This window comes from Eubalaena glacialis, chromosome 5 (genome assembly GCF_028564815.1).
Source record: "Eubalaena glacialis isolate mEubGla1 chromosome 5, mEubGla1.1.hap2.+ XY, whole genome shotgun sequence".
In the NCBI taxonomy this organism is placed as follows: Eukaryota; Metazoa; Chordata; class Mammalia; order Artiodactyla; family Balaenidae; genus Eubalaena; species Eubalaena glacialis.
In genome coordinates, this window is record NC_083720.1 from 19,649,334 (window position 1) to 19,664,873 (window position 15,540).

Consider the following 15,540-nt stretch of genomic DNA (forward strand, 5'->3'; position numbering starts at 1 on the left):
ACTGAAAGTCATGATTGTTCAAAACTTTTCAGCAATGTGTGGCCAATTTGTTCCCCACTTAAGCAGAAATTTTTATAAAAAGCTTACCTTTTATGGTTAAATTTTCAAGTCCACATTCAAACATTATCCAACCCCATTTTTCTTGGCTGGGACCTATTCGAGTTACATCTGGAACAGCGTGCTGATCAGTTTCATCCACAAAAGCAAACTCATCCAACTCTTCAAGAGTAAATAAAACTTTGGACTTCTCAAAGGGGATAGCAGTGATGGCACAGGTACCAATATCTATTATCAAAAGAAAACAAAATGACCATTTTTAAAGACACAGGTTTGTATATTTTTTTAAAGACAACAAATAATGTAAGCATTTGGCACAGTGGTTGTCTTAAAAGATATCTTAGTATTCTGTCAAAAAGAAAAATAAACAAATGAACCAACCAATTTCTAAAATAGCGCTGCCTAATGTCATACTACTTAAAAAGTGCCAGAATCATGTTGAACTTAGAGGGAGAAAAGAAGATTCCATAATTAACAGATAAGTGCTCAGAGACAGGATAAATTCATTTCTGAGAGATTATAGGGTACTCTAAAAATCTAAACTTAAAACGTTCCTGAATAATTCAGCTTCATAGTAAACTATTTTTAAATACTTTCTCATCATTTTACAAAATAAAAAATTATTTTAATTAATTACCTAGCCTTAGGAAAAACATTATTTTCCAGGAAAACTATAGCTTTCACTCAAAGATTGCTTTATGCTAACATATTTTATATAACAACTCATCATAGATATTGCCATAATTCCATCCCTTTCAATATGCAACATGGGAGCCAACATCCTGAGTGCCTGGCAGAGATTTTTAGTTTATCTTACTGTTTTTTCATTTCTTTCTCTGATTACAGCTAATGAATACAGAAAAGCAAAAAGAAGATAAAAAAACACATGTAAATTTACCACCCAGAGATAACTTGTTTACGTTTGAACTAAGTTTTCTTCTAGCTCTTTAGAGATCATTTTACAAATCCAGCTTTGGTTCCCACCTCTCATGTAGCAGTCAACCATGATAATTTCCTTAGTTCATTAAAAATTCTTCAAAGATATTATTTTAAGAAGCACAGCCATGTCTATTATTCTTATTGCTGCTATATTTTATAGATTTGACTACCTGCTTTTGATACCACTATTAATTCTTCTTAACAAAGCTGTGCCTACAGGATGATTTTAAAAAGAAAGAAAGACTATAAAGATCATACTCTCTCTGTTCTACAGTGAGCAAACAGATACCATGAAGAAAACAGATGCGAGACAGAAGCAGTTCCTAATTTGGGGCCATATCACCCACCTTCCCACCAAAGTTTACCTTCCATCCTGCGTAGAATGTGAGTAATGAATAGTTAAATACTATGTGTTCAATATATACAGAAATACCTTTCTCTTTCTTATATTGATAAAATACTCAAATTGTAGCAATTTTCAAAGGAAAAAAAATTGTTTCCTTTTGCAAAATCCTCTTACATTTATACATGTCAAAGAAAAATATGTTGTAGACTCCTACCTGTTGTATCAAGACCCCTCAGTTGCCCATGAACTCGATGAATGTTTAACTTGGCTGCAATCTCTTTGCCTTTTTCCGCTCCAGCATTTGATCTGAGAGATCCTGATGACTGAGGCTGCATCTTAGTGGCATGAACATACCTATCAAAATTTGATGTTCTACCAGGGTCTGCACTGTTTGAAGTCTCTTCAACCACACCTCTTTATGAAAAAAGAAAGAGTATGATGGTTAACATTTAAATAATATATAGTTCAGTAAAAACATTTAACTAGTATTTAAAAAAAAAAAATTCCACTATTTTAATTAAACCAATATTAATAACAAATTCTTCAGTGTTTACTAAAAGATAGTATGAATAAAAACAGTACAGGGCTTCCCTGGTGGCGCAGTGGTTAAGAATCCGCCTGCCAATGCAGGGGACACGGGTTCAATCCCTGGCCCGGGAAGATCCCACATGTCACGGAGCAACTAAGCCCGTGCACCACAACTACTGAGCCTGTGCTCTAGAGCCCGTAAGCCACAACTATTGAGCCCACGTGCCACAACTACTGAAGCCTGCGCGCCTAGAGCCCGTGCTCTGCAACAAGAGAAGCCACAACAATGAGAGGCTGCGCACCGCAACGAAGAGTAGCCCCCACTCGCCGCAACTAGAGAAAGCCTGTGCGCAGCAACGAAGACCCAACACAGCCAAAAATAAAAAAAACAAATAAATAAATTTATAAAAAAAAAAAAAAAAGTACAAACTTTCTAAAACCTACTTTGCTAATCTTAAAGTGAGATTTGAAATTCCAATACCAGTTCTGAGTTTTAACATTAGAATTTCCCGAAATGTATTAAAAGGATGGTTAAGGCTTGCTTTTACATCCAGCAAGATAGTCATGGCTCAAATTAATTAACTCTTTCTTACCTGTTCATACGAACTTGTGTAGCAATTCTGTCAAAACACAGTGCTACTAAGGAAACATGAGTCACACTTCTACTAGGAGCCGTACTCGGAGATTCTTCCACTGAGGCTTGTAACAAACATAAGTTCACCTAACACACAAAATGTCACATATTTCAGAGTTGAAAAGTAAAAAGTTATCACTTAAACATAAGATATATAGGAAAATGAAAAACTACCATTAGGAATGGCATATCTATGTGTATGAGAGTATTGAAGGCAAAGCTTATAAACTCTCATAAAATAATAATTAAATTCTTACTGGATCAATGTGAATTATTTTAGTAAATATTACCCAACATTCTGCTTAAGTAAACTATTTACATTACATTAAATGTTACATTAGATCATCAAGGAAATAAAATATATATTTTTGATATTATAATCTATTCTACCACCATTCAGTTTAGTAAATACAAAGGATAAAAACCACCAAAATATTCTCTTTCAGGAAAACTTGTTTAAATATTAAATATTTACCTTTGGTATGCTAACATTAGCCTGAAGACCTTTAATTTTTACATTATCTTGCTTCATTATAAGATTTGTCTGTGCTTGTCCTTGGTTAGTCATTCCTATGGTAGAATGTTCAGTTTTTGTTCCTCTAACATCCTGTTTGGAAGATAGCTAAAAGGATTGAAAGCAGAATTATTATCTCACAGACCTTTCGTAATTTCCATATCATCTACAACAGCAACTTGTTATTCACTGTGCTCCTTTATACCCATCTAGGTACCAGCTGCCATCTGGTTTAGCATTCCCAGTCTTAAAGTCCAAACCTTAGAAAAGCTAGAAAATAGACTGGCAGCCCCAGTGTTGAGAGAAGTGATACATAATAAAGCAAAATCAGCCTACATAAAAACATGTACTTGAGAACATATTTGGTTTCTGATAATTAGCTCCTTGTTGGCTGGGAATATTTTCAAATTTCTTTTGATTTGTACTCCTCTAGCCAAACTACCTATCACATGAAATGCCAATATATTTTGAATAACTGGATCACTAAAAACAATCAGCTTTACTTTCACCTTGCCTCTGGTCCCTAGTCCAAATGCAACTCAGATAAATCTGAAAGTCAAGTGGACCATCACTAGATGAGGATCAATCACCAGGATACGACTGCTGAGAAACTGGCTTTGTGACTAGGCCCACAGTGTTAAGTAAACTATCGCACACCAGAAGACAGTGACTTGATTCACCGAGGTGAACAAAAATAACCTCAAAAATATTAAGATACAAGTGATCTAATCACAGAGGAAAGCCAAAATAATATGCAGATTTGCTTTCTTAGAAAATGAATGTACCAGTCCTAAACAATGCTCACTCACTTAGGACCAAAGCTCTTTAGGAAAGGCTTAGAATTAAACTACTTCCAAAATAAAAGAAAAAATAATGCTACATTTTAATAAATATTTTACTCCTCTTGTGCTATCTCTTATGGAGCCAATGACATATAAAGATTATTTAGAAATGTTCATGTATTCTAATTTAAATGACTAATAAAATTTTAGTATATTCAAATTTTTTTCAAGTTTGGATATTATATACCTGTGAAGAATACTCAATTTGCCACACTCACTGAACAAAAAGTTCTTACATTTTCTGAGAAGGTAGTCTTGCTATTTTGGACAGCTTCCCTGAGGACTTTGACATGTAGATCATCCACAATTGCAGCTGGATGTCTAGTGCTAGCACAATGAACCATGGCTTCAATATACCTGAGGGAAGAAAAATAGTATATGAAACATTTTAATATCACTTAATACTATGATCTAGTTTATCTAATCTATCCCATTATGTTCCATTCTAGATTTTATTCATCTTAGTTTTGTCTCCCTAGATAGACTATATCTCCTTGCAGGACAGACAATATATTATTTCCTCTTTATACCTTCATTAACCAGACAGTAGTAAGAATATCAAACTTAATAATTAGTTCCTGGGTATTTCATAAATTTTATGCTTATCAGCCCAAAAGCAAAAAGTAGAAAATACAATGTAATATAATTATTATAATATTGCAATATATAATTATTTAGGCTGAAAAAGTAACAAATGATAACTGAAACACAGTTCTTTTAAAATATATTTTCATTTTTATTTAATCAAAATAGCCATCATCATTCTTTTTCATGAAAATACTATATCACATACACTTATTATTCTATAAAATAGTAGTTGTAGTTTTAGACAAAATTAATACCTGTCTAAAGCTTCAGCCACTAGGGGAGTCAGAACAATATCAATGGTTCCTTTTACTTCAACTATGGCTGTTGTTCTGGTCTGAGAGACTGGTTGATCCAAGGTCCACTCTTCTGTTAATGTTTCATTATCTGTGTTATCAACAGCTTTCTTTTCCAGAGGAGTATATGGTGTACTATACAATTTAACAAGCAAAGTATATATTAAAAAGACCAGTATATATATGAAAAAAATAGAAGTTGGAGCTTCCTTAAGATGAGTGACCCTTAAACTTATACTTATTTCAACTAAAAATTTCATGAAATTGGACTAGATATTATATGTCCCAAATACTCTTCAAGGACAAGACAAATGAGGCAGTAAAATGCAAATTGATCAAAGATGGTTAATACATCAAATGATAAAAAAAAATTTTTGATATATTTACTTGGCAGGGCTTTACCAAAATATGAAAATCATAATACTGAATTCTTGTTAGTTCCCAGTTTTAATATGCCAAGTTATGGTTTGCATAATATGTCTAAAAGAAATGTTACTGACTGCTTATACATGTTGGCCATGAAAGACAACAGAGTTGAATTATTCGGGTCAATTTATTCATAAAATAAAGACTACATTCAAGTAAAGAGTGGTTATTCCTCAGAACGAACTCTATGTATCTCATAATCAAGAAAGACTGACTTTAAACTTCAAAAGTATATAATTTTCACTTACTTTGAAGTTGATCCTGAAAGCTGCATTCCTCTGTCTAGTAAAGAGTTAGCTGTGAGCCCTTGTTTGATAACCTAGAATAATATAAAACATTACTTATAGACTAGAATTTTAATATTAATTATTCTGTAATTTTATGCTATAAACTGATACTTGTGAAATCCAAATTACCTTGTTAATGTGATTTTGACATGTATGATATAAATATTTAACAAATTGAAAAAATCACAGAAAATATTCAACTGGCAATTTCATTTTCTAATTATTCAGACAAATGACAGAGTAGGGCTGTGAGGATTCAGCAACGAGAGTAGACTATACAACTAAAGCTTAAAAGCAAGTGCTTCAAATGTTTTTCCTCTATAGTTCCTCTTTAAATTGTGCTTTTCTTAGACAAAGCTAATTTTAGAGTCTTGTAGCACAATCAACTTTTAAGTGGGAAAGAATCCCAGAGTAACATTAAATTATAGGAAAAGCTAGATTGTATTTTATATCCATAAAAGAGAACAAATAAAATAAATAATGCACTTGAATAACCAAACTAAACCTCTTTAATTGCTAGCCTGTTATTTAGATTTAATGAAGAAAAATAACTTTCTTATGTTCTATTTTTGAAGTTGTTTAAAGATATGAATTCCTTGACTTATTTTCTCCAGAGATTTGACTGCCTAATCAAACTAGATTTATTGAAAATACTACAATAATTCTAACCTCTCACAGCAATTCTAACCTCTATTTTTCACAGCAAGTGCAATTCAGTTTTATAGTGGAACATTCATTTACCAACATATTTTCACATGGAATAAAGAGAACATTTTAAAATGTTGGCATGGGTAACTTATCTTAGGCAAGATAAGAAATGGGCACAACCTTAAAATCAAAATTTTGTGACTCTATGTTTCTTCTTCCTTCAATACATATTACTCAAATGCATTTATCTCTAAGGATATTTCACTCCACTTATCACATTTCCGTCACTATTTAAGTCCAAGCCCATCACCTCTTGCACAGGCTGCTGCGACAGTCTCCTAGGTGATCACCCCAATGCCTCCTTGCGTAATGACAATTCTGTTACACTTAGTAGCCAAAGTACATGAGATCACATCACATTTCCTTAAAGCTCTCATGAATTTCCCAATGAAATTAAAATTCTAACTACTGATACCCTGGTCTACAGGTCCTTAATGATCTGGCCTTTGTTCAGGTCTCTAACCTCACCATGTGCAAAGCTCTCTGCTAACTCACTATGTCTCACGCACACTGACTTCTTTCCCACTTTAGAACATCAGCAAGGCCGATGCCTGTGCCCTGAATATAGTATATAGTACCCCTAAGTCTTCCCTTCCTCAATTCCTCCTCATCCTTTAAGTTTCAGTTTAAATATTACCTCCTGTGATAGACCTTTCATGTCAATACAAGCTAGGCAGCCCCACCCCCCATTATTCTCTATACCAGCATCCTTTATCTTCATAAGACTTCTGAATTTATAATCATATACTGTACTTATCCATTTATCTATTTACTGCCCGTCTCACCCTAAACTATAAGCCCCATGTCTGTTTCCCTCACCACTGAACATCAAATGATTGACACACAGTAGTATATAATAAATATCTGAATTTAAAATGAGAATATTAACATTTAGACACTTTAAACAAGTATATATGTACATGTTAGTATATGCCACATGAGATTCTTGAATTGTTAATCAGTTCCATAAGATTTTATATGCTCAATTTTGGTCTTTAAAATCATAAAAAGTTCTCTTATAAATTTATAATTTTATAAAAATGTCTTCATATTGGATATTATCATTAAATTTATTTTGACCTATTTTTAGCTTTCCTAAAAAAAAAAAAAAAGCTATTTACAGAATACATTACAGAAATGGACAATAATTAATTAATACTAAATTATAAGATCTCAAATACCAAGTGTACAGAACTGGATTTGCATAGAAACAGTTATGGATTAATATAATAGAACAATTGAACCAACAATTGAAAACTATTTAAAAATTTTACTTTTAAGACACAGAAAATATGAATTCAGAGACATGATCCTAATCTTAGAATATAATGTAGACACAGACTATACGTTGTTAATATTCTGACAATCAAGTCTGAAACTATTCCTTAATTTTATATGCTTAAATTTATAATACTCATCAATAAACCTGAGGCCTACTGTCGTACATGAAGCCATGACTTCAGAAATTTTATCTTTCAGAAAAGTAGCTAAATGACTGAGAGAGTAATTTTTAAAATATCTTAAAAATCAATTTTCTTACATAAATTTATCAGTGGAAATTAATGATTTGGCTTATACCTTAAAAGTTGGAACAGAAAGCTGTTCAAATGATGATGAGCTTTCTTCACTGGTTGGTGTATCCAGATCGAGGGGGCGATGCAATGAGGACTTAGAGGTTCTTTTGTTGGTTGGATGCTTCACTGACCAATTAATTACTTGGAATTGTGTAAGGTAAGTCTGATAGCAATTCATCACAGGTTGTTGAGAAGTAATCTGTTCGCTCTCTACTGTTTTCTCACTTTCTACAACATACAGATGCTCTATAACACCATCCTCTCCACCTAATGCAGAAACAAAGGAAGCCTGGGAAGGATGAGCTTTGAATGGCAGAGTCTGGGGATCCTGAATGCTTTCTCCATGGCCAGTAAGTGGTCCTTCTACACTGTGATATATGGAACCCCTACTGTAGTCAATCTGCTGGGCCTGCTTTTTCTTCTTTTTTCTACCTGGATAAGTTCCAGGGCCTTCGTCACTGCTAATGGGCTCAAATTCTTCAGCTGCAGAAAAGTAGGCTTCACTATCAGCCATTGACATGCTGGAATCCAATGATCGGTATTGATGAAATGAATTAGAGTCTGCTGATGGTGTATATGGAAATGAACCAAAACTTCTTCTCTGCTTTGGTGAGTCTAGTACATTTTCATCACTTCGGGAGACATCACTACTAAACTGGACTCCAACCGTAACAGGCTGCTTGTCCCCATAAAAAGCAGCAGTAAGGCTCTTGGTACTTCCAAGTCGGGTGGAACATACAGAGGCTTGTCGTTTCAAGGGAGATCTCAGAGGAGACTGACCTACTGACTTCTCCTGAGTATTAGGAGACACAGGGCTATTTCCTGAAATTTCTGTAGGAATGCTAAAACAGAAAGAAAAACTATTAACATTTACTGTACACCATACAATTTAAGTATAAGTAGAGTACTTATAAAATCCTTTCTGTATATATTAATCATTTATTTTACAAACAAAGGAAGCTGTAAACTTTTACAATAAAATATCCATACAAAGTAGCAGAACAGTACAATATATGTTCCTACCCCACATAGTTCTAAAAAAAAAAAAAAAATTGAGGCAACTTAAAACACAATAAAAATTTAAAGAAACCCAGAGTATAATCTTCTATCCATAATCCATGAACACTAATGCATTTATAAGTTTTTTTTCCCACATCCTTTAAAAGTTTATAGAACAAAATACACCAGGGGCCTTTGATTAAATGAGAGGAAATAAAGGAGAGGGAGAAGTCACAGATAACCCCACTATTTCTGACTTCAGCAACTGATATACTACTGCCGTTTACTGAGGCACAACAAGTTGAACATGATAGGCACAAGATCATTTTTTAATATGTTGAGTTTGAGCCCTCCATGAAACATCAAGAAGGTAGCTAGGTTCATAGGGACAAAGGTTTTGGATGGAGTTTTTAACATTTATAAGATGTTAGCTACAGATCATAATTGAAGCCAAACAGTTACTAAGACTGCCTAGGGAAACAGTATAGAGTCAGTGGAGAAAAGGGTACATAACGGTCTTAAGGGATAATGACATTTAACAAATGGCAGGCTGTAAGAGGAAGAGGAAGAGAAAGAAGAAGGGGAGGGGAAAAAAAATGGAGGACTTGGAAATAGAGACGGAGAAGGAAAAGCCAAGGAGATGGGAGGAAAATCTGAAATGTGCTATCAAGTCGAGAGGAGAGTGTATTTCAAGAAGCAAGTAATCAACTAGGGGCCAAAAGAAGGACGAAAACATATTCAACACACTGGAAGGATAATATCCAAATGTTAACAAGGTTCACTCTCAGTGGTGGGATGACAAGAAGCATTCATTTTTCTTATACTTTTCTGTATTTTCCTAACATCTGGAATTAATATATATGTATTACTTTTGTAATCAGAAAAACAACAGCAAATGGACATTTAAAAATAAGTTCAGGAGGAGAAAAAATTCTCTACAACAGGTGAGTTGAGAGGAGAGAAGTTTTTCTTGCCACAGTTTTAAGCACTTATAATCCTACGATCAGGTTTCTAAATCTAATTGAATACTGACCTTACTTGGCCATCATCTCTTTTCGTACCATGCAGGAATTCTTTTTGAACCAAATGATTATCGGCAACAGAAGAGGGACTTTCCTTTTCACCAGCCAGTAGAGGCTGTGCAGCACTAGAACTACTATTCTCTTCTGAAGAAGAGGATGAGCTATGAGATCGTAATGGTACTTGAAGACTAAGGTGCTGAGTTTTTCTCTCTACTTCTATTCCCACTGATTTGTTTTCCCATTCTTTCCTCTTCATGCCATTCACATTACCTAAACAAACAAAAAAGTGAGTTACATAAACATAATAATTTCAAAAGCAATCTATGAAAAATATGATAACTTAATCCAATTCCCTGTTTTTAAGTATATAATCATTTTTAAAAAGCACAAGTAACTAATTTCACATAGCAATATGCTAAACACTACAGAAAGATATCAACATAAGTATGAATCCAGAGTCCATATACAGTGAATTTTTTCTTTTTTTTAAGCTATTTATATGAAAATTTTCCAACTTAGAAAACTTTCAAGAGTTTTCTCTTGAAAGCCATCAAAGATATTTTACTCGAAATTACCTATCTTAAACACTTTGCCCCCATTTGCTCTATTTTTATAAATAGACATAATATTTTTGGAACCATCTGAGAGTAATTTGCAGATGTAGTAGGCTTTTACCCTAAATACTTAAAGGTTTATTTCCTAAGAATAATACAAAATCACAGTATAATTATCAACTTGGTATATTTGGTGTTTATACCATACTGTTATCTAGTCTACCACGTGCTTTCCAATTTTCTCAAATGACCCAATAATGTCCTTTAAAGCACTTCTGCCCTCTCCAGTATAGGATCCAATCTAGGTCTGTATATTATTACATTCAGTTGTCATGTTTTCTTTAATCTGGAACATTTTCTCAGCCTTTTATAAGAGCCCTGTGATGTGTTATGTAAATTGGGGGTGGAGAGGGATAAAAGGAGAATTCTATAGCTGCTTAGATCCAAAAAATAACTACTGCCCTACTTCCCCTCTCCTCCAGCCATCCTGGTGCTACTCAAGAAAGAAAAACATACTAGGAGGAGAAAACATCTCTTCAAGCAGAAGGCACCTCTAGATGGAACTTAAGCAGTAAGACGACTTAAGAACTTACAGTATAAGTAATACTATTTGCTTCTACCACCACAAATGTAAAAATCCAACAAAAGTCAAAAGAAAAATGGGTTTGAGTCATTTCTAAGTGATAGGAAACTAGTGTTCACTGACCTTCCAAGGAAATTCTTTAGTTCCATCGATATGCCCTCCTTGATTCTATCCTGACACTGTACATCTATATGTGGCTCCTGGAAAACTCAGATACTTACACAGGGACTAATTCCAATCTTCCCTGCACAAGAAACTTATGGCAATTTACCAATTACAGCTCATTCCTGAGAAAATCACTAGGAGACACAGACACTCCCTATTACACGTTATAAGAACTAAAATGAGGTTTCTTTTGTTTTCTGTTAGAGAAATTGCTATTTTCTCCCTTTTATACCATGTGTAAATTCCCTATAGATTTTCTTCCTTGAGTTTGCGATAATTAAATTTTGATCTGCAGATTAGAAAATCAAACAACGTCTTTATAAATAGTGCCAGCTCTAGTAGGGTGGAAAGAACGAAAGTGGTTTCGATGACTGTAATTCTAGTTTATGCCCAGCCATATACATGACTTTTTGACTTCATGCAACTCAGCCTCAGTGATGACCTCAGTTACTTCACCATACGCAGGGAAAATAAAGAACTCACATGGTAGTTTGTGGATGAAATAAGAAATGCCTATGAACACCTTTAAAAACAAACATTATTCAAAAGTAAGAAAGTAATATTATAAGAAGACAGCTAAGTAAATTTTATTTCGTATCTTTCTTGACCTTTAAATGTCAAGAAGTTTTGGTGTTTGCTGATTTTATAAGATAATCTGCTCTTATTCTAGTAAAACTGCTGAAGTCAAGTAATCTTAAAATAACATGTACAAATTTATTAATATTCAGTGAAATATCATTTAAACAAGAATTTGGCATATGTAGTAGTCTAGCTTTCCTCCAAGAGCTCCTTACACATGAAAATCAATCCAATAAATTCTTAAAGTTAAAACTACTTCTTTTCTATCTTTGTCTACTGACAAAAGGCAGAGCTAAGTTAATGTTTCTGAATGGATCAAGGAAAAATAGCTAAATACTGGTGAGATATCAAGACTTTTCTACATTTCACTTCTTGACAGCATGGCAACTTAAGCAGTAAGTATTGCACTTAATTGTAGGAATACACAACTAAGAAACACAAAGGAAAATGCATTTCTGAAGTCTTTGGAGAAAAGATGCTACTAGATAAATATAAATCCAGTATGCCTAAAGCCACCATTCACTGTTCATATCAAACTCATGTATTTGCAAAGTTATCCTACAGGCTCTAAGACCAAATTTCTCTTCTTGACATGTACAGTTTTAGTAAGAAGAATATTTTGCAAAAGTAGTGAATAAAATGAGGGCCAATGGTATAAATATTTCTATTGATAAGTTTTTCCTATAAAAGTAAGCTGGTAAAACAATCGTTACCTCAAAGCATAGCTATTCCTAAGTATATTTCTAGAATCTGGATTCTAGGGAAATAATGATATATCAGGAAATATTTAGAATAAGTTGGGCTAGGAAAAATCACCCATGTTAACAGCAGAAGATCTGAATAGTAGATCTACTTTTGCCTTGTGCAACTCTGGAAAACTCACTAGTCTTATCTGGCTAGAGTTAAATCACCTGCAAACAAAGACAGATTATACTAAACCCTACGTGTAAGACTGCTCAAAAAACTGAGTTGAACAAAGTAACACTGAACTTCTCTCAGAATGGCATAGGGATGAAGATAATAAAAGATTAACACAAGTGACAACACATTACCATCTACAATTTTGGGAACTTCTTTAGTAATGATCCATTCTCCAGGCTGTAGCAGAGACTGTCCATAATACATATCAGACTCTGCACTCGTGCTTGAAAATGCAGAGCTACTGGAAGGTGTCAACTCTTCAAGTCTGAAGAAATCTAGGCCAGTTACTGTGCCGCCGAAGAATCTGCAGCCACCAAGACAACCACACTTGTTCCTACACCTCTTATTCTTCAGTGTATCATCTGGCCACAAAAACCACAACCTAAACAAAACCCAAAATGAAACAAACAAAAGAACAACAACAAAAAATCATTAAGAAATCAGAAACTTTTGAGCAGATAATCAATTAAATATAACTGTTAATATTTTTTAAAGAAGTTTGTTTATACAATGGACTATCTTTTTAATTATTTTGCCTTTCTAAAAAAAAAAAAGTCTCACCATGGTGAGATGAAAATAGGTAGGAACAATAATGAGAAATAGAGCATATGTTAAAAAAAAAACAAAAAACAAAGAGCTAAAAAAGAAGCATATATATAAAAATTAGACATTTAAATCCAGTTTAAAGACAGCAGTAAACATTCTCAAAAGAACTAAAAATTTAAACATTAATCTAAAAAATAGACAAGGGACTTCCCTGGTGGCGCAGTGGTTAAGAATCCGCCTGCCAATGCAGGGGACACAGGTTCGAGCCCTGGTCCGGGAAGATCCCACATGCTGCGGAGTAACTAAGCCCTTGCACCACAACTACTGAGCCCGTGTGCCGCAACTACTGAAGCCCGTGCACCTAGAGCCCGTGATCCGCAACAACAGAAGCCACTGCAATGAGAAGCCCGCGCATCACAACAAAGAGTAGCCCCGCTCACCGAAACTAGAGAAAAGCCCACACGCAGCAACGAAGACCCAATGCAGCCAAAAATAAATAAAATTTTAAAAAATGAATAAAAATTTTAAAAATAGACAAAACTATTAGTATAGATTATGCTTAATAGATTATTATCTTTAGCATTTCAGAGCCTATTTCACTGATAAATTTAGTACACCAAAATGTTATAAATACAGGGCAAGTAAAAAATTATTTCTCAATAAAATCAAAATAATGCACCATTCTATATTTTAGGGAAAAAAATTATAATGATTTTGTAATAAGGACTCTGAATAAAGTATTGAGAATTAAGACAATAAGATGTCTGTAAAATTCTGTAAAATGTCTGTAAAATTCTTCAAGCTCTGTGAGTGACCCCCACAGAAAATTGTCAGCACTTATTAACTCCCCTTTCTTAAAAAATATTATATAAGTCTGGGAAATATATCTTTATTCCTTTTTTTTTTTTTACTTTAAATAATAAAACCTCATATTAACAGTCATTTTTCTAAGCATTTCTCAGTGAATCCTCAGGGTTCTCATAGGAAGACAGAATAGGTATTGCATTTTCACTTTACATTCATTCATTTATATTTCCTGAACATATCTACTTTGTGCCTTGTATTGTGCTAGGCAAAACTGACATAGCCTTATCCGTATGAAGTTTACAGTACAGAGGCAAAGACAGGCCACAAATAAGAATATCTAATCATAAATTATAGTAAATGCTCTGGGGAAAAGAACAGGGTGTTGTGACAAAGAAAATGCACGTAACCTTTCAAAAAATAATATTTGAGATGTGAAAAATAAGATGGAATAAATATATCAAGTTAGAAGTGAAGAAATTAATATATCAAATTAGAAGAGGAACATCCATCTAGAGAAGACAGAAGGAAAAATATGTATAACATATGTAAAGCACCTGATGCAAAATCTGGAATACAGAAGTTGCACAACAAATGTAAGCTCCCCTTCTCTGTCTTTATATAAACCAATGTGCTAGGTCTCAAACTTCAGCTTGCATTAGAATCACCGGGAGGGCTTATTAAAATATGCAGAGCTAGGCTTCACCTCCAGAGTTACTGACTGAGGTCTGGGAAGGCCTGATTACTAACAAGTTCCAAGGAGGCGTTGGTGCTGGTGGTTTAGGAACTATACTTTTCAGAAATACTAATCCAGTGAAACTAATGGTCTGGGAGTCCAGTAACCTTTCCAGTTTTATCTGAAATGAATACACCTACTCCCCAAAACTCCTGGGAGTCAAATATGCACTAAGGCAGCCAAAGCAGAAGATCCATGAGCCACCATGTAGGGAGAAGCAATTCACCACGGGCCCTAAACAGCCCTACCTGTTCTTGCTGGATATGCCAAGAATGCAAGGCTCCAACCAGGCCATTTCTCAGGACTGTGCTGATAGTAAGCAACCTTAAGGGATGAGGTAATGTCTCACCCTGGAAAAGAGCAGGCTTGCTTCCACTTATTACAAAAGTAGAATTTTTATTCTTAGGTAGAATCCCTAAGCTCAGTGTTCCTCTTCTGTAATGCATCCTACTATGTGCAAACATCCATCATGGGTCTTTTCTGACACCCCCATGGGACTCAGGGATAGGGGTACCAGGTTTAGCAAATAAAAATAAGTTCGTCCTATGCAATATGTGGGGTGTACTTATACTAAAAAGTTATTTGTTGTTTATCTGAAACAATTTTAACTGTGCATCCTGTATTTTATCTGGCAATCCTACTTGGAGGGCACAGGGAACCAATGCAAACACATTTGACTCTGGCTAGTGCTTTTGCTGTGAGTAATAAAGTCTTCTGTCTCTCACCAGGTTTCTTATATCTTCTGCCAGCACTCAGGAAACTGTGGCAGGATAACTTGTCAGCTTGTAAGTAGGATAAAATCTCAAACTCTTCACAGTTCTTAACAAACCAGAGCACTGAAACTAACCTAAATGAGGCCTTAAATCACATGGAGCCACCTCCTTAGCGTCACTAA

General features: G+C 34.3%; 1 protein-coding gene across 4 annotated transcripts in view; it reads right to left on the reverse strand.

Moving 5' to 3' along the window:
• BLTP1 (bridge-like lipid transfer protein family member 1) overlaps positions 1-15,540 on the reverse strand; it is a 192,758-nt gene that overhangs the window by 97,637 nt on the left and 79,581 nt on the right. For all 4 annotated transcript variants that reach the window (XM_061192014.1, XM_061192013.1, XM_061192010.1 and 1 more), the window contains 10 exons: positions 12,691-12,941; positions 9,769-10,027; positions 7,741-8,578; positions 5,416-5,486; positions 4,703-4,876; positions 4,097-4,217; positions 2,980-3,126; positions 2,464-2,591; positions 1,557-1,756; positions 88-285 (listed from right to left, as the gene is read on the reverse strand). In XM_061192014.1, coding sequence (XP_061047997.1) covers positions 88-285; positions 1,557-1,756; positions 2,464-2,591; positions 2,980-3,126; positions 4,097-4,217; positions 4,703-4,876; positions 5,416-5,486; positions 7,741-8,578; positions 9,769-10,027; positions 12,691-12,941 — 2,387 coding nt within the window. The remainder of the gene's footprint in view (positions 1-87; positions 286-1,556; positions 1,757-2,463; positions 2,592-2,979; positions 3,127-4,096; positions 4,218-4,702; positions 4,877-5,415; positions 5,487-7,740; positions 8,579-9,768; positions 10,028-12,690; positions 12,942-15,540) is intronic.